General features: G+C 43.5%; 1 protein-coding gene and 2 non-coding genes across 3 annotated transcripts in view; all 3 read right to left on the reverse strand.

The window, feature by feature from the left end:
- Positions 1–257: 257 nt before the first annotated feature.
- LOC145406484 (constitutive coactivator of PPAR-gamma-like protein 1 homolog) overlaps positions 258–27,882 on the reverse strand; it is a 172,033-nt gene continuing 144,408 nt past the window's right edge. Inside the window, exons 20-22 of the mRNA XM_080277639.1 lie at positions 8,776–8,862; positions 2,830–2,915; positions 258–483 (exon numbers count right to left, since the gene is read on the reverse strand). Coding sequence (XP_080133765.1) covers positions 324–483; positions 2,830–2,915; positions 8,776–8,862 — 333 coding nt within the window. The 3' untranslated portion in view covers positions 258–323. The remainder of the gene's footprint in view (positions 484–2,829; positions 2,916–8,775; positions 8,863–27,882) is intronic.
- LOC145406486 (5S ribosomal RNA) lies at positions 2,416–2,534 on the reverse strand. Its single transcript, XR_013898529.1, has one exon. It is a non-coding gene; the product is annotated as a 5S ribosomal RNA (ribosomal RNA).
- LOC145406525 (5S ribosomal RNA) lies at positions 8,473–8,591 on the reverse strand. Its single transcript, XR_013898549.1, has one exon. It is a non-coding gene; the product is annotated as a 5S ribosomal RNA (ribosomal RNA).

The raw sequence follows: 27,882 nt of genomic DNA on the forward strand, positions 1-27,882 counted from the left end.
GTAGCTACCTCTCTCTTGGCAGCAGCCAATGATGTCTACTCCTCAACCAAAGACATCTCCCAGCTTGTTAAAATGCCTTACACCCTGTAGGTGAAGATGTCTACTGGTTATGTCATCTACAGGTACAGGACATCTATGGCCATAGATGCTCTGTCAATGACACCAAGGGAGAATATGAAAATAATGCAAATGGGGAGTTATATTATCTTCGAGACAAGTTACCTATGGGGGAAAAAAAAAAAGGGGGGGGGGGGGATTCCTCTAATGATGTAAAGACATCTTTGCTGCAGAGAAATCTATGTGATATTTCAGTGCCAGGATGTCTATTCAAGGATGGAGACATTGACCCCCGAGTCTGGACTCTTCAAGCCACTAGAGGAGTGACCATTGGCAGGGGTATAGGGAGCCAGCCCTTCCCCTCCATCTTGTCGTGCATATCCATTCCCAGGCATCACCAACAGTTCCTTGACTCCCACACTGCCTCTGAAAAATAAGACACCACCACTGTATCAGAATCCTCTCAATAACAAGATATCTCTGATGCAGCTTCACATCATGCATTCCTATCTTCGAGATGCTAAGGGATTGCCTATACTAAGAGGACTCTGGCTGGTGTTGTATGCTGGGTAAAATGACAAGTGCAGTAAGTTAATCATCAAACACTATCAATCAATCAATCAATCTTTTACATTAACATCTTGACCAGGGACCCAAACTCAACCACAATAATTTAATTCTATCACACATTTTCTAGATCTTCAGGCAAAGGATGAAGAGTTATAAGGAGTGAAGATGTGTGGAAACACAAATTTCTTATATGTAACATGGTACTGAAGAGCGAGTGGTAAAGAAGAGAACCTATGCACATTTTTTTTTTTTTTTTTTTTTTTTTTTTTTTTTTTTAAGTGATGAGTTTTCATGAATTGTGATATCAAGGACCTGGTACCAAAGCTCAAGGAATTTTTCATGAAAAATAAAGTGAGATTAGTAAGCAGTGAAACAAGGCATACTTTTCTCTTCAGAAAATATTCTTCGATGGTCAAAATTCGAAGATCTTGACTTAGCAGTGCACAATTGGTTTTGCTTAAACAGATCTAAACGAACATCTATTTCCAGTCCTCTTATACAAGAAAAGGCAAAAAAGAGATTTGCAGTAAAATAAATACCCAGACAGAAGTCCACTGTGATTTTCCTGAAGGATGGTTAAATCTTTTGCTGGTCCAAAAAAGAAAAAGCCAAGCAAGGGTCTATGCAAAACATGGACCAAGTAACTATGCTGTTATGTGCTAATGCAGCAGGCATTCACAGGGTGAAGTTATTCTTGGTGGGTAAGTATGGTAACCCTCGCAGTTGATTTCTACAGTATGTATTGTACATCACACCAGGTATGTGTGGTACTGGTATGGATTTCTACCTAACAGACCAACTCTTAATGTACATCATATAAATTCATCTCAGAAATCATCTGCACTGGTTGAGAAGAGGAAATCTAATTGATAAGAATGAAGGTTTATTTTGTTGGGCAAAATTACTGTGCTTGCAATTCCTATGTCTTTATTCCATTTCTGGCAGAACAGCTGAGAGGCAAATGAAGGGTGGAGTGACTGCAATCAGGTGGCAAAAAAATACATGGATGGACTGTGACTGCATGAGCACGGGAATCATGATAATTCTACAGAAAATATCATCTGATCACAAATAAATATTCAAGAATAATATCTTTGGCTTATCCTTCCATGTTTTCATGTGTAAGATTAAGGAATAATATTTAACAGAATGGACTTACCTTGTGCATTCTGCACCACTATAAGATGCTACAAGCACATGTATCATGTCGATGGGGTGTGTTTTGGAGGAGGTAATGCTTCAATTATCTATTAGTGTGGCCCACGATATGAGTAGTGTGTACTGCATATACTACAATGATATAGCCCTTAAGCCTATGCAGATTTATATCCAAGTGGTGGTTGGAGTTCATTGCTCATGTAATGCCACTCAGGGATGAGTGAGGCTGGTCACTATCATCTTAAATGTCAGGACCAACTTGCCTAGTCCAAGGCTCCTATGCACCTCACAGGGTAACACTGGATTAGCTGATGAATGAATGAATGAATGAGAACTATATATGTCAGAAAATTAAGAAAAATCAATTACTAAGAAGGTAAATTCCCTCAGTTTCCCAGTTAACTAAGACTGTACTGTATCTTGCAGCAAAAAGAATACATTACGACATGCATCATTATGCTGAAGGGACAAAATACAACCTTCATAGTCAGATCAAACTCATTCATTCATTCATTCACTGCCAGACGCCATGTATCCCAAACAGGGTGGCCAAGGGCTTAGAGTTAATTGTTTTACAGGGAGGGGCACTAATCCTCCACCAACCCCACTTGACACGTACGGAGAATGTTATGCCAACAGCATCTGGTGTTCCCAGGCGGTCACCCATCCAAGTACTAACCAGACCCAACGTTGCTTAATTTTGCTGATCGGACGGGAAGCGGTGTACTCAACGTGGTATGGCCGTTACAATTCAGACAAATATTTACTGATTACCAATACTACTGTAAAAGGATATACTGTACTGTACATCAAAACTGAATTCTGTTCAATAAAACAAATGTAACTACAGTGTATTCTCCCCTTGCCTTCATTTTGAAGTTTCACAATGATACAAACATAACCCCCCCCACTGTGTGTGTGTGTGCATGTGTGTGTGTGTGTGTGTGTGTGTGTGTGTGTGTGTGTGTGTGTGTGTGTGTGTGCATGCATGTGCATGTGTGTGTTAGTTTATGAGTTATGGGGCAGGAATGATAGGGACCTCACCTACTGTTTCCTGGTGTCTCCACAGTCACTCCCCTCCCTTTCGTGGCTGGGCGCACCTCCCGCTTCTTGATTGTTCGACGCTTAGCCTGCAAATGAAAGGAGAGCCCGTATCACAATATAATATTTTACAATGCAAGACTAGAAAGCAAATTAAGTGACAGGCATGAAAAAAAATATTGGAAATATGGTGCAAATGAAGATTTAAAATCTGTCATGCATATTCATTTATTTTCTTTATAGTCCTTTAGTAAGTGTGTATATCTGGCGTGAGACAAACTTGGAAGTCCACTGCATTTAGGTGTGAGGAAACTGTCATGATAGCAAACTGACTCCTTACTGTCCACTGAACTTGAGAAACAGGTAAATGTATATATATTACTATTCAGCATCAAGAGTACTCAAACTATGTTTATGAACTTCTTTTTTCATATGATGTTTTCTCATTTTTCTTTTCAATAATTTTTTCCTTTCTTCTCCTAGTAATATGACTACTTGGATAAGTTACTTTCTTTCTACTTTTATGCTTTATCCTGTTGTTGACTTTCATCTTGCCTACCCAAACTATGATGATTTAACCTAACCTAAGATGCCACGGTTGGTGCCTCTGTGGTACAGTGGTAAAGTGTGCTTTTTCGTACACTGGAGAATGAGAGTTCGCGCCCTGCCAAGGTAATAAACTTTGGGAGCGTTCTTCTGGCCACGTACTGCTTTGGCGGACATGAGGGGTGCTGTGGCTGAAACAGTGTCGCATACTATACTATAAAGTATGCTTGCACCTAGTCGGCTTGCGTGGGTCGATGACAATTGGTTCACAGACTAAACACACACATCCGAAGCCACTCCAACACTATGTTCACACTTACAAGCACTTCACACCCTATATACAATCTCTACCAGACAGCCTAAGCCACTTGGTTGAGATACATTGGCTGTATCATCCCCACTTCGGTCGGGATGGGCCGGTCCTGCAGTGGACACTCAAACACCTGATGATGATGATGATGATGATGATGATGATGATGATGCCATGGTTAGGTCTAACTTATATTAAGTTTGGTAGATTGTGGTATTGGTTACTGTGTAAAAGGAAGACATACATGGAAGCGTTAAAAAACTGAGAAAACTTTAAAAGCCAATTAACATGTAACAAGTCATAGGAAAATGGAAAATATAATGTTAATTTTTTTTTTTTTTTTTTTTTTACTCAGCTACAGATTGGACTGTGTATTCCATAAAGCCTGGCAGCAATTTTTTTTTTTTTTTCCATCTCAGGGAAAAAACTTGAATGGCTATTACATATGGCCTGGCAGCCCTCCTATGTGCCACACATCTTCATATGTCTCTACATTGGTACTGATACCTATCATCCATACTGAATACAGTACATTCTAGGGCTGTTTCATTCAAATGGTGTAATGAAACAGTTTCAGCAAATTTTTGCACATCATATCAGTGGGTCTTGTGAAACATCAATAAAGTCTGTTTTAACAAAATTCAAACAATAAAACTGTTCCCTCCTGCCTGAGACTGATATCATGTCCTTTCTGACAGCAGCCAACTTCTCTAAGTATATGCAAGTACTATGATGTAAAGCCAAGTAGTTGGAGGGAGGAGGGGGGGGATTTCGGTGAGATAAAAGAGTACAACATGGAACTTGGGTAGGCTGACAGTGACCAAAATGCTTTTTCATACATACAACAAAATGATGTCTCAACTGTACCCAAACATCACAGTATTAGTGACCCAATTATGAAAATGTTGGAAGGGGAAAAAATCTTTAGGTATATCCTCATTAAAAAGAAAGAAAAAAAAAAAGTACAACCAAACTGACAGAACAGCCTCTATGCAGTACCTATACAGTTCCCATCCATTGGAAAAAAATACAGGGGAATTTCTCACAAACAACAAACATACAGGCTGGGTTGGAAATCACAGATTTAAAAAAAAAAAAAAAAAAAAAAAAAAAAAAAAAAAAAAATCAATATCTTTTATTGAAACTGCATTTTTAACAATTTAAATTGGAATTTTTTAACATGTCATTTATTTTCCAACCCTGTTTGTGCCTCTGGGAATTCTGTCAAAAAGAGTACCATACCGGAATTTTTTTCCTCTCACTTGCTGCAATGTGTCCAATAGATATGATTATACATCACTGTTCAAGTAAACAGACTTACAAAATCGAAAATAACACTGCGAATGGGAAGTGGGAGTAAGGAAGTGCACCACAGGCTAGCACTTCTTGGTATGGGGGAGGTTACTCACACTGTCAGATACTGAAGAAAGTCGCCAACTTGTCTTTTATATTTTGTCAAATTAGGATCATAATCATTAGACTGAATCATGTTACTATGTGTTCAAAGAAGAGTTTAGTTCATATGTTAACACTGAGCATAATCATAATCATTGTTATTATCAAACAGCCTTCTTTCCTCTGTTTTTTAATGTTTGCCTTGTAACAAAAGGCAATCACTGGTGCATGACTTGATCAAGGTCAGTACAGGAAGAGTACAGGCCAAGCAGACTTGATGCATCTGTACAATTCACATCCATCACATTCTCTGTCCTTTTCATTTTTAATGTATTTATATAAAAGAAAATCCATTTTGATTTAAATCATGATATTCTTCACTCAGATTTAAATTGATTTAAATCACAATTTAAATCATTTAAATCATAACAACTCTGCACACAGGTACCCAAAGTCTACATGGTAAATCTGCAAAGTCCTTTATTTTCCCATTAGAAACATTGCCATCTAAGGCTGGGCACACTTACTTTACATATTTAGCCCCTAAAGTGCTAACAGGATCGACCGATCCTTTTTCAGGATTACGCAAGGTACCAAATGTGATCGATAGGGGGGCTTTTGGGAAAAACTGCGAACACTAGGCTTCCGCCTGACTGTGATGTATATCAATGCAAGCCAATGAGAACAAAGTCTTCAGTAGGAAGGAGGGAGGACCCGGGCCTGTACCCATGGTGGGGGGTAAGGAGGTGGGGTAGGGTGGGGGGGGGTTTGATTCCCTCACTGCTCTCTTGCCGCCTTCCTCTATCCCAATACCTTTGTTTCCTCTCCTGCTCCCTCCCTCCCCCTCCCCCACCATCCTCAATCATGGTTCCCCCTTCCCCTTTTCCCCCCCTCCCTATCTCCCAGGGGAGGGTTATATCCCCCCTACCAACACTCCACACCCCTGTACTCCCTCTCTGCCTGTCCTCTTTGTCGTTGGTGTCTGTCTCCCACCTCTATACCCTCGTACCACCCCTCCAGGCCTCTCCCCACCCCATCCCCATCCCCTGTAGTGTGCTGTCTGCTTACAACTCACCCCCACCCCTGCCTGGAGTATAATACGTCATTGTTACTATTCATGTCGTGTGTTTTCATTCAATACCAGATTACTGTTTGTGTAACTGTACACATCGATGCACGAAACACAGAATGTATGTTTTTTTATGAATCACTATGTACAGTATAAACTGTATCGTTTCCTGTAAAAATTAGTAATGCTTGTTTTTTATAATAATAAATTGTGTCAAGTGGGGTTGGTGGAGGATTAGTGCCCCTCCCTGTAAAACAATTAACTCTAAGCCCTTGACCACCCCATTTGGGATACATGGCGTCTGTCAATGGATGGATGGATGGTTTATCTTTCTCTTACACCATTATCATTATTTTGCATGTTTTAGCTTTTTTTCCTCCTTGAAGTTCTTACAGCTACTTGATTTGACAACTCTGAGGGGAGGAGATGGGGGGTGAAGGGGTGAAGGGGAGTGGATGCTGGAGTGTGTGAGTAACACCAAGAAAAAAGATTTTGCATGCTTTTTTTTTTTTTTTTTTTTTTACTACACAGCTATGAGGGAAGGGGATGGGGGGACGGAAGGTGGGGAGGGGAGAAGTGTTGGGGGGAAAGGGTGTTGGAAGTGAGCGAGGAACACCGACATAATTGTTTTGCATGTGAAAAAAAAAAAAAAAATGAGCTGGAATATTCTGAAGAGGGAAGTAGAGGGGTACAGGGGTAGGGAGTAAGGGGGGTAGAGATGGGGGGTGATAGGAGTGGGTGAGGAAGGTCATTGGAGGGGAGGAATGAGGGGGGGAATGGAGTGAGAGTACACAGAAAACTGGAGTTGCCCCACCCGGAAGGCTAACTTATTTCAACTTTGAAAGCCTATAGCTCATGAACTAGTTGGTCTAAAATGCTCTGTTTGTGGCATAAGGTGCATAAATTCAAGCTCTAAACCTTGGGCATAACACATTTTACTTCTGTAAGAGCTAAAAAATCGGCTCCATATACAGATTTTCATGCCAGTATGGTCGATCGAATTGCGTATCCTAGGGATTAAGGCAAATGATTAGGCTACTTAGTCTGGACATTTAAGGCAAATGATTGGTTGATTTCTTGTGAGTGGTATTATGACGGCAATAATCCGTAATAAGCCCTTGAATGCAAACCCACTAAGCCACAATCGGTTGGAATACCTTGACCCGCTATATCGTTACCACCCAATGTGGTAGAAAGATTCCTGGGCTTCAAGACACCATTTGGCTTGTTACTCAGTGTAGTCACTTGAAGGTAGCATCACATAAAGTGAATGGGTGATGGGCAACCCCCCCTACCTCCACCTACATGGCTTGCATTATACACACCAAAGAAGGTGAAAGACAAGTACAATAAAAGTCCTGTAATCCGAAAGACAGGGGACTGAGTGTCTTCCGAACTATTAGTTTTTCAGACTATCGGAAGGGACCTTTGAAAACATTAGAAATATGTACATGATCATTAAATAAACACTTAAAATGATACGGGTTATTGTTTTACTCACCGGAAATGAATACAAGTGTAAATGAACAGTTTCACGCTGGTACAACCAAGTCCACGGGCAAGTCCAAGCCAGATAAATCTTAGATAAAGCCCAGAAAAATTCGGCAGAGAGAAGAAGAAAAAAAAAAAATGCCATGAAAAATTCGATGTATTGAGATTCAGATTACTGGTGGTCGGATTGGGGGACTTTTACTGTACTAGGAAGACAGAAGTTAATAACTGAGGGCAAATCTCCAGAACATAGAATGGATAGTTTTGGCAGAGATATGAGCATAAGAGGACTGATACTCAGTTTGTATTCCATCATATGTTTTCAAGAAGATGGGTTCTGTACAAAAATTCCAGGGAGGTTAAGCCTTTTTTTTTTTTTTTTTTTTTTTTTTTTTTAATGCTTCAGGAAATTAAAAGATAATTTTGCTTTTGTACATGGACAGTAAATCCTTTTTCTAATGTTTCAAGATGGTAGACAGTAATTTGCTTTTGCACACCAACAGTAATTCTGAGTGAAACTTCTGCTGCTCAATGCAGTAGTACATGTTTCTTCTTAATGCTTGTCAATCTAATAAGCAATTAAAAATTCCATTCCAAAAATCTCCCCCCAAACTGATAAGAGATAATTTACACTACATATGACCATTCAGTTTATAAAGGCTCCAACAAGCTTGCAAGCGTTACCCTAGTAAGTATGACTACTGTATACAGTAATTTTCATTCATTCATTCATTGCCAGACGCCATGTATCCCAGACGGGGTGGCCAAGGGCTTAGAGTTAATTGTTTTACAGGGAGGGGCACTAATCCTCCACCAACCCCACTTGACGTAGGGATGCCAACAGCATCTGGCGTTCCCAGGCGGTCACCCATCCAAGTACTAACCAGACCCAACGTTGCTTAACTTCACTGATCGAACGGGAAGCGGTGTACTCAACGTGGTATGGCCGTTGGCTATACAGTAATGTATACATAAAACTGATGTTACTTGTTGAGGACACCACTTATACAATGTGTCATCAGGCATTAGTCAGAGAGATGGACAGACTTATGACACTACTACTACATCTCTACTACAATTGCAACTAATATTCCAGCACCTGAATGTATTATATGCAAATTATTTGAGCTGTACTTACCAAGACAGTAGGTCTGCCACGAGTGCCTCTGGCCAGCCTGTTGCCACCTATGCTTCCTCCAAGCTCCCTACTACCACCACTACCATACTACACCATGGAAAGAAGAGGTTATTTCTCAGTTTCATTTAAAGAAAAAAATAATGAAAATAATACAATATTACTGAAACCAATCTATGATAGGGAGAGATTATATCAGAGACATACAATACTGAATCTACATACCATGTACTGTACTACAAACTACAATCATGTTTTATTTAAAGTTGTCCATTTTATTAGTTTAAACTACCATTTAAGTTCATTAATTGTCAAGCTTCAATACCTCCAATGTTAGTATGTGACAGACCTACTTTATGGCAGGGAAGAAAAAATAAAATTCTTTCAGAATACAGTCAACCCTTGGCTATCACGGGTTTTGCTATCGCGTTTCATGGCTATCACGGACAGGTGAAATGCAACACGATTACCTTTATCGCGACTTCAAATACTGCTATCGCGGACGATGGTCGGCCAGAAACATTCAAATCGCGCGGGCTCCGCCCATGCGTATACTCGCACCGTGATTGGCGCGGCATCACAGGCTACCCGAGCGCTGATTGGCCCAAGACATGGTTACAGCTACCCATCCTTCCCGCCAAGGTTCAGAGAGAGTCAGCGTTACCAGTCGACAGCAGCTATAGCCGTGAAGACCTATTGTTCAACCACAATGGCCACCAATACCCCATCCAACCCTCCTACCATTGGTGCACGTAACGTGGCTAACCCAGGACGGCAAGTGAGGAAGAGAAAGAACCTGCCTTATGCTCAGGGTCCCTTCCAGACTCCTGATGAAGCTGATCAATTCCTAGACGAGATAGAGCGTCGGAGGGGTGGCCAGTCAGGCCCTATCACACGGTACCTCATACCAGGAACGGCCGAGGAAGATTTAAGTGGAACAAAACTTGGACGCTATCACACATGTTCCTCGTATCCTCGGCAAAGGACATGCTTCTCACACTGTTGCCAGAGCCCCGTCTCGCGACTGTGGACAGTGATCGCTGTCGCTGACTCGATAAAGAATAAGGAGAAGCAACTTTTGCTTACAAACTGGTACACACGCGGAACTGCCTCAATTTCTCTATAAGGGCGAATTCAGCTGCCCTTGTCCAGGAAATCGATGATAAAGCCATCAGTACGTTGTTGTTGTGGTGGTGTTTTCAGGTGGCGACTGGTTCGTCTACTCTACCTGCAGTGGAGTCCTCAGTTGTAAACACGTGATAGTTTATCGACATCACAGTTTCCTCGGTGTAGGAAATATTAACTCTTTATAAGGCCTTCAAAAAGATTGATATTTATTATAAAATACAGTATTAATAAGTATTCAGTGTTAGGCTAAATGTTTAATAATGTAGTATGATATATTCTCTGTCGAGTAGCCTGGGTTTTGGTCACACTGTTTTGCCCGTCGTATCGTCGGCAGGAATCCACACAGACGGGTTCCAAATGCCCGTGGTATCGTTGGCAATTTTACCACGTTACCGTTCCGATTTACCATCGTATCCTCGGCAAACCTCGTATGAGGTGCCGTGTCCCCAGCCTCGGAACCCCTTCAACCCACCCAAGCCCCTCATCCTCTCCAAAAATGTTAAGTAAAATGGCTTATTACAGTTAATTCTGTTTTATTTATAACCTTTATGTACTGTACTGTTGTTAATTTGCAGCATTGGTTTGTAATCCCAGGTATTTTAGTGAAGGAGATGTGAAAATAGGGTAAGGTTGGGGTAAAGTTGGAGGTCGGGGAACCAATCAGAATTTTTCCCATTAGTTCTTAAGTATGGCTATCGCGATTTTGGCTATGGCAGGTCGCCTAGGGTACCAATTACTCGTGATAGCCAAGGGTTGACTGTACTGTACATAAAAAATGTCTCATTTAAAGCTGTCAGTTTTATTATGGTGAACTAATATTTAAATTCATTTAATATCATGCTTCACTTTCCCCACTGTTAATAATGTGACTGAACTACTTTATGGCAGGCAAGGTAAATAATAATTCTTTCAGAATACAAATAAAATGACTCATATAATGTTGCCAGTCTTACTACTGTAAACTGAACTAACACTTAAATTTCTTTAACGTCATGCATCAATTCCCCCCACTGTATAAGTCCTTTCAGAATACATATCAAATTAAAGGTGGATTCAAACATACCATATCAAAAGAATCCTGTCAAGTCAAAGAAAACTCAAGAACATGAAATCAAATTATCTATCTATCTATTGCCAGACGCCTCAATCCCGTACAGGGTGGCCACAAACAAATCGCATCCACATCGCCCCATCCCCAGCCATTTCAGTGCCCTGCCCCCATCTCATACTCCCCTCCCTCATATACCTCTCCACTCCATCCCTCCATCTCATCCTCGGCCTCCCCCTCCCTCTCCCCCCCCTCCACCTCACTCACATACAATCTCCTCATCAGTCTCTCACCCTCCATCCTCTCCACATGGCCAAACCGCCTCAGTGTGTTCCTCCTAACGCTTCGTATCACATCCACATCCACACCACAATGCTCCTTTATATCCTCATTTGTCAGCCTCTCTCTCCATGTGACTCCACAGGCTCCTCTTAAATAACTCATTTCCACTGCTCTCACTCTTGACTTGTGTCCTTACCATTAAAATCAAGCATTAATACAGTACTGCACAGTACAATATAGTACTTGAAACTCTGCTGATGCCACTTGTTTAGGACTTATCAACAAGACAGTTCATGAACAAACAGTACATTATACCCACTGTTACCATGAATGGGAGTGTTATAGCCATATCCACCCTCAATACTAAACACGAATGGTGTACCATCCTTCAATATTGATAAGTCTCCAATGAAGTGGTAAATACTGCCAAGATTCACTAAACATTTCTTTCCTATGTGATAAATTGTTATAATGCAGAACTAAAAGGTAGACCCAGTTTTGCAATAACAATGGTGAAATGATGGTGAATTTGCTAGAATGATATTTGTGATGGCCACTTGCAAGAATCCCATGCAGATGCCGAGAAACAAGCAAGCTGACAGACAGATGTTTGACCCAAGATGGCCACCCTGTTTATATATGCAGAACCCCCATCTCAAGACTCAATGCAGGCAGCCTCCTTCACACCACCCATTTGGAGACCCTATCTCGTTCGTCCGCTCGCACGTGTCCTGCTACTGTGATCACCTTCCTTACATTCTCCTAAATATCTAACCTTCTCACTTGTGTAAGTCTGTCAAAACACCATCACTATCCCAAATATCAGTGCAACTGCACAACGAACGATGCTGTGTCATAATATGTCGAGATATAACTTTGTGAGTGTGTGAAATAACTGAAACTTGTAACTCAGAAATCACATCTGGTGCTGCTCCTTGTGGAAAGCATGGTGCTGCTGATGTTGCTGGGGGCAAGGCTATAAGGCCAAGGCATAGCCTTTCCTTTTATGTGAAAGTTGACACTGTTGTGTGCCATACAGAGGGACAGGGAGCGATCAAGACCACCGAGGCCTTACAGCTTCCCTGGTCCATGGTCTCAAAGGTAATAAAAAAATCGGTTGCTCTCCTAGCGTCATGCTTACATGCCTACCCTAATCACTAATGACTAACCAGAACAAGGGAGCCTATAATGGAGGAGACGGAGTACCTCCTAGCTTTGTGGGTTAATGAACTGAACAAGTAAAGCAGTCCCTGCATCCAAGTTTATCTGCATTAAGGCTCCTGATCTGTGGATGGATTTAAGAGACAAGCAAGGAACTGAGGCCATGGAGGAGTCCAAGGCCATCACGGGTTGACTTGAGTGGTTTAAGGCCTGTCCTGGCTTTAGACATGTGACCATGCATTGCAAGGCTGCTAGTCCTGACCATGTGGAGGCTGACACTTTCCCTGTGAAGTCGAAGGCAATCATAGAGGAGTGGGACACTCTCCAAAACGAGTCCTCAACTTTCATAAAACAAGCCTGTTTTGGAAATCTATCTCCTGGAAGACTTACAGTATATAAGCAAGGAAGAATGATATAGGCCAGGGTTTACAGCAGCCAAGGACCACCTCACTCTCCTCCTCAGAGTGAATGCGGAGGGGCCCTGAAGGTCAAACCCCTCCTCATGTATCACAGGGAGAACCCTCGAGTACTGGCAGGAGATGCAAAGTAAAACCTTGGGGTTACCTGAAAGAGTAACTCCAGGGCATGGCTGACCTTCACACACTGCTCTTACAAGGCAGGATACCTGTCCCCTCACTTCTGTGACTATGCTAGCTGGAGCAATTTTCCAACCGTTTCCTCCTGCTGGTTGATAATGTCCAGAGCCACCCTGAGAGCATGGAAAACTAGGTGGAAAATATCAAAGTGGTGTATCTGCCCCACAATGCGTTTTTGTTGTTCCAGCCAGTGTGTTGTCACCACATTCATGGTCTACTATCTCTACTGCACCATGAAGCAAATGGTGAGGGCAAGTGACTCAGGGACAAGTGATGTAATGAGGTGACTCTGGAAGAATATCAAGCAAAGCATCGACTACATCATGATGGTGTGGGAGGTGCCGTGAAGTACACTTAATGCCCATCATGTGAAAAGTATGGCCAGAATGTGTCCACTCCTTCACGGGGTTCCCAGTGGTGGAGAACACCCATTGTGAAATCCTCAACCTGGCCTTGTAATGATACACCAGGCAATTTCGTAAATCCCAACATGGACTCAAACGTGGCAAGGAGTGATGTGGCAACCTACAGCATCAAGCAGCACTTGAGGACATACAGGGAGCTTGTGACACTAAGAAATTGGCAACATGGCGACCACCATGAACTCCTTTTCCCCCTTTGCACCAGCACTGAAGAGGGGCAAAGGCCATCAGTGAATGGTGTGCAAATGCAACTTCCTGCCTCAGCAACATCCATCATGTCTGCTTCATCTTCACTGCCGCTTGGCACACCTATATGCTGTCCCACCACCATGCTCCCCCACCCACACCAGTGCAGCTATCTTTTTTTTTTCTTTCATTCTTTTTTCAATGCAAGAAAGAAGGAACCAAAGGCCAGAAGCCTGCAAATTGTTACCTCCAAGAAAAAACAAAAATAAAGTTGAAAGACAAATTCAAGATCTGCTCGTTTTGAGATACCTGGACACACTGCATTTGAAAGACTGGAGATCATAGGCAGTAGGAAATATAGATAGTGGGAGACATTTCAAGAGCTGACCTGTTGCATACATGATGGACTGGGAGTAATGGTTAACTCTTGCATTAGAGAGCTGGACAGAAAAGGGATGGAAGTTTGCTGCTAGATGGGTACATACTGCAGTAGTGGAGGGATGCAAGCAAACAGTTCAGTGGTGCAGTGAACAATGAAGTTGCAATACAAAAGAGATAAAAAGGAAACAGTGCAGCAAAGAGACAGGTTCAAAGGAGTAAGAGGAGGAGAGTTAATGAGATGAAAAGCCTTTGACTTCATCTTGCTGAGAAGAACTGTAAGTGGGAAGCCTCCCCACATGTGAGTTAAACTATACTCATGGGCAAATAAAACCTGTGTATAAAGTCAACAACTGTGCAGAGGTAAACAAGGCACAGAATCAGCTTAGCACACCTAATCTCTTGGAAGTAGATTTTATAAGAGAGGTGATATAACCTTCCAAAGATAAATCCCGATAGAATGAAACCCCAAGTATGTTTAATGATGATGAAGGATTAAGTTTGATATAGTACCGTCAAAAATTAAAGGATCCTCCTGCAGCAGATCTGTCAGGCTGATAGATGTAGGAATTGATTTCTTGATACATTAAAAACATGATTAATTTTACCCAAATCAGAGATATGAGCAAAGTCAGACATTAGAAGGTTAGAACCCCTTTGAGGGAGTTTGGAAGGGGTACTACATCAGTTTGTTTATGTCACTTTTAGACACCGCCTTGGCTGCGATGTGCCAGAAAATTGAGCTAACTGTATTTTAAAAGACAATGAACATTCATTCTAAAATAGAAACAATACCGAATGAGAGGAACTGTCATGCTCAGCATTTTCTGGCAAAAAATTTTTCTAATCTCTACCTACAGTACATATCCAACATGGCTAACATTATTGAGGTCAGTGTATCTTGTTTCGTTTCATTTTTGAAGGGTCCAACATGCTTGCATACGTGCACCTTGGTTACCTAATGGTGGCTCTCCATGCTACACAATCCATGGCAGCCTCCCTGTTCAGTACCTTAACTCTGAGGTCACATGACCTCGTCCCACGTCTTTCTCGGTCTACCCCTTGCAACCCCATCCCCAATATTAACACTTCTCACCTTCTGCACCCAATTATCATCCCCCATCCTCTCCACATGCCCAAACCATCTCATGCTACCTCTCCTCATCACAACACCAATACACTCCAGTCCCATCCTACCTCTCAACTCTTCCATCGTAAACCGAGCCCCTCCAGGCCTTGCATGCAGGGACGCACAGCACATCCACCTAATCATTGTCATTTCTGTACATTTGAGCCTGTGAAAATCCTCTTCCTTTACTGCCCAGGTCTCATTACCATACAGCATCACACTCCAAACACATGCTACATACAAAGACCCCTTAGCACGTAGGGAGAGTCCTCCAAATGTCAGGAGAGGCAACAGCTCCCTGAACTTCTTCCAACCATTTCTCACCCAAGCCACAGAGCTAGCTCCAGCCCCACCTCCAGCATGTAACATGTCTCCCAAATAACAAAACTATTCCACACACTCAAGAGGCTCCCCAGCAAGTTCAATCCTTTCACGCCTGACAATCTCCACCTGCTCTCCCCAACATGCCGCAAACATAAAATCAGCATTACCTCGCAGTCTACCTCTCATACTACTACATCTCTTGTGCCCCCATTTATCACAAACACTGCACAAGATGGAATTACTTCCCACACCCTTGTGGCAAACTGCACATGGCCACTCTCCCTCTTCTTTGACTGTACCGCCACCTACCCTAGATATCATCACTTTTGTTTTAACTGCGTTTACCCTTAAGCCCTTGTGCCCCGTACCATCTCTCCACTTCCTAAATCTTTCCTCCGCCTCCCTTTCATTTTCTGCAATCAACACCAAATCATCAGCATGCAACATCTCCCACGGGAGTCCGTTTCTGAAGTCATGTGAAAGGGCTTCAAGTACATGATAAATAACATAGGACTCAAAACTGACCCCTGACACACACCAACATTCACAGAAAACTCATCACTCTAATCTCCATTCACTCTTACTTAGGTGCGAGCACCCACATTCATGGCCATAACCACACTAACCAGCCACTCCTCCAACCCAAGCTTTCTCATTGCCCTCTTCACCACCTCTCTAGAGACTCTGTCAAAGGCTTTTTCCAAATCAACAAAAACAAAATACAGATCCCTTTTCTTCACAATACATTTTTCCTGAAGCTGTCGAACAATGAATATGGCATCAGTGGTCCCCCTGCCTGGCATAAACCCAAACAGCATCTCATCAATACTCACTCTATCTCTAATCATACCTTCTAGAACTCCCTCCATTACCTTCATTATCTGATCTAAAAGCTTTATACCTCTATAATTTCCTCTTTGCAGGGCATCACCCTATCCTTTGTACACATTTACAATTACACTCTTCAGCCAATCATCTGAGACAACACTCATACATAATCATATTTATCACATCAATGACTAACCTCACCCCTATATCTCCTGAGGCCTTCAACATTTCGGCAGTCAACCCAGATACACCTGCTGCCTTCCCCACCTGCATCCTGCCTATTGCCTCACTCACAGTAGCAGCATCAATCAAAGGCCAAGGGCCAAACACTGGATCTGCTGGCTCCAAACCTTCCCTGTCCCAGTCAAACTCCTCATTCAACAACTGGCTATAATGCTCTCTCCACACATATTTAATATCCCCACTGTTCACCACTCCCCTTCCTTCATCATTCTTCACACACTGCTCATCTATAATATCCCAATTATCCCTCTTCATCTGATTTGCCACCTTAAATATCACATTTTTTCCTTTCCCCATGATTCAGGTTATCAAGTAAAAGCCTCTGTGACTCAGACTTCATCCTGTAAACCTCTCTTCTAGCCCTATGCTTGGCAGCCAAATATTCCTCCTTGTTACCACCCTTCTTCCATTCCCGGAAAAGCCTTCTTTTCTCCTTCACTGCAGCTTCTACACCCTCATCCCACCACCAAGTTACTTTATGTCTTGGTGGGTCTCTTGTCCATCCGCATATTACATCAGCAACTCTCATGAGGTTGTTCTTGAGGGCTCTGTACTGTTCATTAAAGCCTCAGTCTATGGCTCCCTGTTCAGCCACCACTCTCCTCATCTCGCTATAGAAGGCATCCCATACTGCTTGGCCTTCCAGCTTCCATATTTTCCTCCTAGGTACGTGAGTCCTCTTTTTCATCACTCGTTCTTTAAGCACCATATCACAAATCAACAGTTTGTGCTGCTGCACACACGCCTCACTTCCTCTAACTTTAATATCCCTCACTAACCTCCTATCAGCCTTCCTGACCAGAAAATAATCTATCTGAGTGCTATTTCCCCCAGACTCGTACGTAATTAACCTATTCTCTCTTTTCCTAAAATGTGCGTTGCACACAATCGTGTTCGTTGCCTCCCCAAACTCAAGTATCCTTTCCCCTTCAACAATCCTTACCATACGCACATCCCCCATGTACTCCTTCATAACCTTGAGATGCTTCACCTACATGACCATTTAAGTCCCCTCCCAAAACTACAATAAAGTATGACAGACAGGATCACATTAGTACCTTCATACAATCCCCTGATTACAATTATTACTAGAATGCCAGATTTTGAATGATGTAACTATAAAATGACTATGGTGTATGAGATCTTAAATGAATTCCCAGGAGATGTTAGCTCTGAAAAAGAAAAATCCTGGAAAGATGGCAAGATTAGTATGACTGTGATATACTACCATAAAGTCAAGGCCAAATGGTTATGTTGCCTGGTAAAAAAAAAAAAAAAAAAAAAAAAAAAAAAAAAAAACCTCTATGGAAGTGAAGTTTGAGCTCTGGTGGAAGGACACACGCTTAATGAAGGTGAGAATGAATTATCTAAAAGGAATGTGTGAAGTTATGTGGACAGATACACAGACAAATGAAATAAGAAAGTTTGGTATTGTTGTGGTACGGAATTTGTTGGAAAGCATTAAAAGTACCGAGATGGTCTGCCTAAGTGAATAGGGGTTAGTACCTACGAGAGTGTATGTGACTAAGGTAGAGGGGTAAGGATAGGGAGAGAGAAAGATGATATGGTAGAAGGAGAGGTGTAGATGAATGAGAAGTGAGATGGAGGAAATGAGAGGTTGACACGTAGGCAATTTGTTTATGACCACCCCCTTTGGGATTACAGTTTGGCTACAGACAGACAACTAGGTAAATAGACAGTCCATCATCATCATCTAATCCTGTGTTGCCCCATGAGATGTGTAGGAGCCCAGGGCTAGGCAGTAACTCAATCGGTAGAGAGGTGGTCTGCAGTCCTAATGGACCCAGGTTCAAATCCTGGCTGGGGTAGGGAACAGTGTAAGGATTTGAATTTCATTAAATCAGGCTTTACTGATCTACCAGAGGATCTGCCGACATGTCATAAAAATATCTCCGCTAATACCAATACACCAGTCCTGTATGAGTCAGTCCTAGCATGTATACAATATGAAGGGTGGGTGTTAGTGCCGAAGTGGTGAAAGGTAGAGGTGTATGGTATGTAGGAGGACTGCTGGGCCTTGATAGCAGGCTGTGAAGCCTATGCCCAGAGTTGGGGGGGGGGGGAGTTGGTCCTGACATTTAAGATGAGAATGACCAGCTTCACTCATCCCTGAATGGCATTATGTGACCAATAAACCTCAATCACTCCTTGGGTATAGACACGCACAGGCTCAATCCGACTGGAACGCCCTAATTATCCACTAAACCACCCGGTGCCATAACATGGTTAAATGTTTACCACCCAGCATAGTAAATGGTTTCCTGGGTTACAGGAAACCATTTGGCCTGTCACTCAGTGCAGATCATAAGGCAGCACTACCTTGAGTGAGTGGATGATGGGGGCCCCCATCTACCACAGACAGGTGGAAAGTCATAAAAGCTAATACCCAAAAGAGGTACAGTAAGCCCCCGCGTTTGGCGATCCAATTAGTCTGGCGAAACTACCGCCAAATGCGAATTTCGCCAAACGCGAGTTCTTTTTACCATATAAATTGCCTATAAAGTGCCTCAATCAGTCTTTGGTCATTGCCAAAGTCCCCCTTTTGACCCCTAAAACACCATCTTTCGAGCTGAAATAAAATCTTTTGCCTTCACATATTAATACACATGTAGAAAACAGACCAATAAACAATAAATAAAGCTAATAAGACATGATATAAAGGTTGTAACTAACCGTAAATAGAGTGAAGATAGGCTTGCTTGGCTGGGGATGTCGGAGTGGCAGTGGGGGCAGCTTAGTTGCTACCACCACTTTCCTCATCACTCTCCCCCTCCTCCCCCATAACCCCCTTAGCAACCATTTGTCTCGCTTGATCATCCACTCCATCGAAGCCAGAAAAGTCAGCATCCAGCTTAAAGAGGGCAGCGAAGCTTGGCTGGGGAGGTTGGGGTGGCTGGGGAGGTTGCGGCTGTTCTTGTGGCTGTTCTTGTGGCACATCGAGTGGGGGGGACCGCCAGGGGACCGCCAAGTTCGAATTCAAATCGCCAAGCGCGCATTCGGTGGTCCGTGGCTACCCTACCGCCAAAAGTGAGTTTCGCCAAGTTGAAATTCGCCAAACGCGGGGACTTACTGTACTCTACTTTATCATCATCATCATTCGGACCTCCTTTCCCACCCCAAGGCAAGGTGAAGAGTAGCAACATCCAGACAGCCCAAATTTGCCCAATCCAATGGGTCACACTTCCATTCACTCACCATTCAAGACCCTGGAATCCTGGCTCTATCTGATAAATAAATTGGAAAATGTAGTTCTTCACTGTTCATGACATTAATGAATTAATTTCTGCATAATGATTCCTCTCTGAATATTACAGTACTGTACAGTAATGCATTAATTTTATAACATTCAAATTGAAAAAATGCACTTTGGGGGCAGCCATCAAATATTCCTGTGACTGCACATTTGTGACTAAAAAACGCACTTTTGCAATCTCCGGCAGCAAAAGTTTTGGATTCTCACCATGGTAATGCCAGAGCCAACACACAGTTTCAGCCTGATTCCCACATGTATTCTATGTGACTTCAAGTTGACTGTTACACTCTCACATTCTTGATTAGTTACTGACAGAAATATGCCACTTTGTGCTTCAAGTGGAGCCATAGGTGGACCGGGTGATAATGGAAATGGTGTAAGAAGGCATGCACCTGGAACAGTACACAGTAAAAGAAAGGCCAAATGTGACTACCGCAAGGGGGTGAAAAAACGTAAATATAATGACAAGTTAAAATATAAAATAGAGGCAGAAATGGAGAGAAGTGCTTGCAACTTTGAATTATGCAAAATGTAAAGTCATGGCCCGCAGTGCGAACACTCGTAAAGCGAGAATCCCAAATTACAAGCTTAAGAAAATTATACCATTTACTACTGTTACGAGCATAAGGACTGTGAGAATACGTACAAGTACTGTACTCAAATTTCACATTTCACGGGCCACTGCTAGCCAGCCACATGGGAAACTAAGCCTAATGGGCGGAGTTTACTGGAGAGGATAGCATGCGCGATTCTCCCGCGTCCCGAGTCACTTTCAGTTCCACTTGTGGGTGTGAGTGTACCTGTACTATATCAGTGCTGTCCAGTATCACGATGCCTCCAATGCATCCCATAAGCATCCCTAGTGTTGCCCCTGCTAGGCATCCCAGAGAGTCTATTCTGATCTCCAAGAAACTGGAGATTATTAAGAGGCACGACAGCGGTCAGAAAGTGGCGGAGATATGTGCTTCATTCAAGCTGTCTTCCTCCACTGTGTGTACAATATTGAAAAATATGAGTACAGTGCAGGCTTTGGCTGTGAGTTCTTCTGTGCCTGTTAGTAAGTTCCAGACTTGCACTTGTGACTGTGTCAAATAAAAGATGGAAAAATTGTTGCCAGTCTGGTTGGAAGACCAGAGTCAGGCCCACGTGTCTTTATCTCGAGCCATTATCTAGCAAAAGGGGGAGGCGGTGGCAGAATCGGTAGAGAGGCAGCCTGCAGTCCTCATGGACCCAGGTTTGCATCCCGGCTGCGACAGGGAACAGTTTAAGGATTTGAATTTCTTAAAAAGCAGACTTTTCTGATCTACCAGATGACCCGCCGACATGTCATAAAAGTACCCCCGCTAATACCAGTACACCAGTCCTGTATGAGACAACCCTAGCATGTATTCAATATGGATGGTGGGTGTTAACACTGAAGTGGTGACATGTGGAGATGTAGGAGGACTACTGGGCCCCAGGGAGAACTACTGGGACTTGGGAATAGACCCTGAAGCCTTTGCCAAGAGTCAGACATGTAAAAAAAAAAAAAAGGGGGGGGGGGAGGGGGGGGGCCGGTGTTGTTGTGGGAAAATTGCAAGCAGGAATATGATGAGCGTGTGGCTAGGGGTGAAAGTAAAAGTGAGGGTGATGCGGCAAGTGGTGACGGGAGCTTGGGGGGTGATGGTGCGTGTGCTACTCCGGCCCATTTTAGGGCTATGCCTGCTAGTGACAACTTCCAAGAAAGTGATGGATGGTTTAATCATTTCAAGGGCCATGCAAATTCCATATCTGTATTCAAGGCAAGGCTGCGAGTGCGCACGAAACTGCGGCAGAAAACTTCCCCGAGGAGCTGAGAAAAATCATTGAAGAGGGTGGCTATGATGCAAGGCAGGTATTTAACATGGACGAGACTGGCCTCTTCTGGAAGATGCCTTCCCAGCCTTATATCTCCTGGGATGAAAGAAGAGCGCCAGAATTTAAGGTCAGCAAGGATTGCTTGACTCTGTCAGTGGCAACGCAGCAGGAGGTGTCAAGCTCAAGCCTCTCCTGGTTTATCATTTCGCACAATCACAGGCACTAAAAGGAGTTGAGATGGTGAAGCTTCCAGTTGTTTGGCGGGCTAGCATGAGAACATGCATGACAAGGATTATTTCCCAGGAGTACATTGCTGACTTCTCCCCGTCCTTCGTGGAGAAATACTGCAGGGTACACAACCTCTCCAGCAAGTGTCTGCTGGTCCTCAACAACGCACGGGGCACCCGACGATCATCAATCACGTTTGCCCTTATGTGAAGCTTGTGTTTCTGCCACCGAACACCACCTCCTTACTGCAGCCTATGGACCAGGGTGTAATTGCCATCTTCAAGGCATATTACATAAGGAGGTGTCAGAAGCAGCTGGTGGTACCTATCGAGGATGGGAAGAAGACGGTAAAGGAGTTCTGGAAAGACTACAACATCAAGGATGCCATTGGCAACATCACAGACTTATGGGCGAAGGTTACAGAGGCCAACACGAACGGAGTCTGGAAGGCGCTTTGGCCAGAATGCGTGCACTCTTTCAGGGGCTTCGCCAAGAAGGAAGTCCCTAAGGTCTGTAGTGAGATCGTAGTGCTCGCACAGGACGCAGGATTCGCCACGGTTAACGAGAGGGACGTTGAGGAGCTTCTTGAGTCACACACACAGACGCTCTCGGATGAGGATCTGTTCCAGCTCGACAAACACCATGAACAGGAGAGCCAGGAGGAAGAAGTCTCCAAGCTGAAGGCGCTGACCACCAGGTTCCTGGCAGAAATAATAGACTTGATGAAGGGCTGCACAGATAAGGTTGTTCAGCAAGACCCTTTGTTGGATCATGCACTTGACTTCAAGGCAGGGGTTGCATCTGTTCTGTCCCCATACGAGCAGCTGTACTGTCAGAAGAAAGTGCAGGCAGCACAGACCACACTGGACTGCTACTTTGTCAAGCTGTCCTCTCCTTGCCCCTCCACTAGCACAGCAGCAGTAGATCCAGGCCCCAGCACCAGCAAGGCAGTTGCCAGGACTGTTCGCCGCCCTAAAACCTCCACCCTCCAAGACATCAGCCAAGAAGCCTGCAGCGCCACAAACACCACCATGCACCACACAGCCACCCGCGGTGCATTCACTGCGCCAGCACCCACTGAATCAGCTGCACCCTCTACCTCATCTTTGTCAGTACTTGAAGAGGATCAGAATCCAACCTTCGAGGGGTGTGACCTCCTCCTCACGTCACCAACCTTGGAGGCATCGGAGGAGGAGGTGGAGGTGTAATATGCCCTGCACCGTCCACCAATGCAGCCTCTCAGGCCTCAGAGAGAGAGTACAAGCCAGCCAGAGCGGTGGTTCTGCAAGGTAAGCGCAGCTGGCACCCAACCCCCACCCGCACAACAACAACATTTGGACAAAAGTTCTCAAATGTGGTGCTTTTCATTCAAACTTTTGATGACATGCAGGATACTGTATTGACTGATGCTTTTTAATAATTCAGGTGTATTGACCCTTTATTCTTGTTTAAGGGTTGTGTGGAGGGTCACTCGGATGGTCACAGAACCAATCCCTATTTTTTCCCATACGTTCTTTTATTCGCAGAGCAAGTGGTATTCTCAGTCCCCATTAGTTTGTAATATCGAGCCATTCCTAATGTGCCACAGTCGACTGGACGTAGTATGAGAAAACAGCTGACTAAACTTATAGCCAATCTAGCCATTGCAATGAAGGTCAGTATTTTGAACTAGGCACTGGAGGTTGACGAGTGAAAACAGTGACCAAGTACAGCTCAGTTATGCTATTGGTAGAACATTATTTGCTTCAGTGGTTGAATAGGAGGACCTAGGAAAGCATTAAAGTGATAGGGCCTGAAATTTAAGACCTTGCCCCTCTATTTTAAGATGCAGTTGCAAAGAAATGTAACACTGCGTCACCCCCCCGAGTTCACTGCTTCATGAAGTTGGCTACACAGGTTCAAAGGCAGGGCCAAAGTCAAGCATGTGTTCTACCATAGGGAGGCACAGTCAGCTGATTTGGAAGCCAAGGCCTCCTTCCCAGCTGTAGCCGAAAAAAATTACTGAGGACGCCAATTACTCCTTGGCCCAGGTCTATAACTGTGACAAGACTGGAGTCTATTGGAAGTGATCCCCCTGCCCAATATATATCGACCAAGTCTGAAAAGCAGGACAGGGGTGTCATGATGGTGAAGGACAGATTTACAGCCCTCCTGACCACCAACGCTACAGGAACCCACAGGATGCGCCCTTTTATCCTGTACTACTTGAGGCAGCGATGAGCCTACTAGCACACTGACATGAAGAGCCTAAGGGGGCACATTTGAAAATCCAACTCCAAGGTCTACTTGACCTCCATCATGTCCCTGGAATGGTTTGACAACCACTCTATCCCTGATGCAAAAGTGTTCTGTGAAGAGAACAACCTGGTCTTCTGTGTCTTATTGTTTATAGAAAATGCTCCATGCCATGCCCACTTCCTCGCTGGGTGGGATCTGGCAGCACAGGTGGTGTTTCTGCCTCCAAACACCACTTCAGAGATCAAGCCTCTGGATCAGGAGGTGACTGCCAACACCAAACTAATTTTTTACCAAGACATCCACAACTGGCTTAGGCCGGCCATGGACACGCTACAGGAGCTCCTAGAAATCCAGGGCTCTGAGTCACCTAAGCTTATGACCTCCACGGTGTCTGATTTGGACAGTGAGAGTGACACTGACGACCCTGTCCCTTCTTCCTCCACCATGTTTTTTTGGAAGAAACTTAGCATCCACCAGGCAGTTGAGACATCAGCGAGGGCATGGGAGCCACTCTCTCTGCCCACCTTTACCTACGCATGGAAGTTGCTGTTGCCAAATCTCGTTGCCAGTCTGCCTGGCCGGAACGAGCAACAGCAGCTCTTAGAAGAAACGGTGGAGACAATACAGCAGATCCCAGTTCCCAGGTTTGCCAACGTAACACAGCAGGAAATTGAGGACCTGATCAGACACGCACCTCCACAGGAATCCGCAGAAGAAATGCTTGATAAAGATACGGAGATGGAGCAACATACTGTCCAGAAGCCACAAGGGGAGGTGAAAAGAGCCTCAACCACTTCATTTCTGTCCCACATATTCCACATTAGTATTGCCCGTGAGTCAACTGCTGAGGAGATTGGGTCTTTCTATTTCACCCACAAAGAGAATGCGATCAAGAACATAAAATAAATAATCTCTCTTATTGGTGAAGCGTTCAACAAATGAATCCAGAAAGGTCAACAGGCGTTAATAACTCGATACCTAAAACTAAGGCCCCACGAGGCTTGGGAAGTGGAGGTCCCAGTCTGAGCTGAGGGGTCCTCTGGACATGGCACCCGCCCAGATCCTGAAATTATGGCCAACCTCATGCTCAATGAGGAATTCTCAGGCTTTGTGGAGGAGCAAGAGAGGCAAGCTTCAGAGGCATCAAAGAATGCAACAAGAAAGAACTATTGGTGATGGAGACAAGTGTTGGAGGCAGTGGTGGGGCCCACTAGCCCTATTCAAGGCCTTGGATACCAGCTAGCATTGAGTCCATTAAGCCCTTCAACCTTGTCTTTCTGATGAGTGGTATGTTTGAATGGAGGGAGTGTCTGTGTTACACATGTAAGTAATATTGTTAAATCACATTGTATACAAGTGTATTTTATGATGTTTTTATGTTTTATTGCTAATTTAGTGTTAGTTTATGACAATGTGTTAATAGCAACACATCACATAACTTTAGGACGTATTTAAAGTTGGAAATACGCTAGGGGGAGTGAAATTTCTTACCGGCACGGTCCCTGCTAGCTTATTTCCCATAATGTCAATGCCCCAACTTTGGTGGAATCAACTTTGAAGGCACTTTTCACGGTCCCTACTAGGCATGAAAGCAAGTACCTTACTAACTTGAACACCATCAACTACACTGTGGCACATTAGGATCATGTCAGTAACTGTCACCATAATTACAGTATTACAACACTGGTACCAATAAAATTTTAACAGAAAATTGCACAGCAAAATGCCTGCAAAAGACAACTGGGGATGTCATCTACTGATAAGTAGTTTGCTAATATGCGTACTTTTTTTTTTATTATGTCTAACACTTTAGATACTACTAGTACAGTACTTTAGTGAGTAGGTAAGAGTTAGAAACAGTTGAGAATAAGAGTACTGTAATGAAAACTGGACTCAGAAATATGTGGGTTATAGAGATTGAAGAGGATGACAACACAAGACATTCTTGACAGTAGGAGCAACAATGTTTAATTAGCACAGGGCAAGTGTGAGTATGCTAAATCTGTGTGTCATATAGAGAGAGAAGATACAATACAGAAAGTACTGTACGTGTGACTGGGTATAAGAGAGGGAAGAGGCATGAACAGTAAATGTAATTTGACCTGGTAAGTGAATGCGTGAGAAGCAATACAAGGGTGTTAAATCTTTTTCAGCTTGGCATTAGATGATAAAAATTCTGCCTTTTAGATGCTACTGGAGCAGCTTAACCCCTTCTTCACCGGAAATGTGTTTTGATGTATCCCCTTACGTCATTTGCAAATACCTGTGAGACACCGGAACCGCAACTGTGGTTCACTGGTACATCCTCTAATGAATGGCAGCATATGGGCCTAAGGGTAGCCCGGTAAGGCTGTTTCTAAGGACCATGTGACAGCAACAGCTCTGTGTTTTGACAACAAAGACTGTGACGAAGTTCTGAAGAGGTAACCTCTTTTAGACCAACCATTATTTTATTTATAATTTCTACTATAGACATCGTACTATATTTTCCGCTAACATATGGCAAAATTTACACCCCTTGGCCTGCCTGACAGCGCCAGTTACCATGCACCTTACCACGAGAGAGGGTGTACAGGTTATTTTTCTCTCATGGTGTCTCTGGCGGATTCCGATAGTGATGAGCTTATTCCTCATGAGGATACTTATGTAAATGTATCAGATGATAATGCAACAGTGTCTGTGTCAGTAGATGACAATGATGATGGCTATGATCCTGAAAATCATAGCAAGGTTGATGTGAGTGAGGAGGAGGAGGAAATTAGTAGCGAGCTTAGTGATGCCACCCTCTCGGCAACATGTGGGTCAAGGTTGCCATCACCGTCATATGTCCACACACTTCATGCTTTTGTCTGATCCATTTGGAGATCCTAGACCTAATGTCTTGCCTACTGTGGAAGAGGATTTTGTGGATGTGCATCCAAGAATTGTTGCAAATCATGCATCACATTCAATAACTGCACTTGACTGATTCCAGCTGTTTATGAGTAAAGATGTAATGAACTCACTATGTGTGTGGACAAATACTTGTGCGGCACATTTTTTCAAAGACAATCCCACAAAGAATCCAAAGAACTTTATGGGGAAAAAACGGACAGATGTGACAGTTGATAAATTGTATGTGTTTTCTGCCTTACAACTAACCATGGGATTGAACAAATTACCTCACTTGTCTCCTTACTGGAGCTCATCTTTGTTGTGTCGAGGTCCACCTGTTTTTACCACAGCTATGATGAGCCGCAACAGGTTTTCTCAGATCCTCAGATTTCTTAGGTTTTCACATCCTGATGATGCTGTTCCCAGAAAGCTTACATCAAGGCTTGGAATGTTCTAGATGCTGCATGAGAAATGTATGGAATATTTTTCTGCTGGGGAAAATTTTGCAGTGGATGAACCTCTCATTCTGTACAAAGGACGTCTGCATTTCTGCCAGTATATCAAAACCAAGAGGAAGCATTTTGGCCTGAGACTGTTTGCACACTGCCACAGTTCTCCAAATGTCCAAGGTTAAACGTGGAATATTTGTCTCTACACAACTGGCCTCTATGACGAAATGTTGCAGGATCCTGAGCTTGCAGTTCTCAGCAAGTCTGAATGTGTCCCTGTTTATCTGATGAAGTCTCTGCTCAATAAAGGGCGGCATGTAGTACTAGATAACTGATACAGTTCTCTTCATCTTGCTAAATTTTTACTGAGTATAAAGACACTAACCACTGGGACAATTTGTCCAAACAGATAGGTACCAAAGAACATCTCATCCCAGCAACTTCAAACGTCTCAGGCTATATTTGGAAGAATGTAGGATATTCTTG

The sequence above is a fragment of the Coenobita brevimanus genome, chromosome 70, assembly GCF_032717465.1.
Source record: "Coenobita brevimanus isolate Jiangsu-jjx chromosome 70, ASM3271746v2, whole genome shotgun sequence".
Classification (NCBI taxonomy): Eukaryota; Metazoa; Arthropoda; class Malacostraca; order Decapoda; family Coenobitidae; genus Coenobita; species Coenobita brevimanus.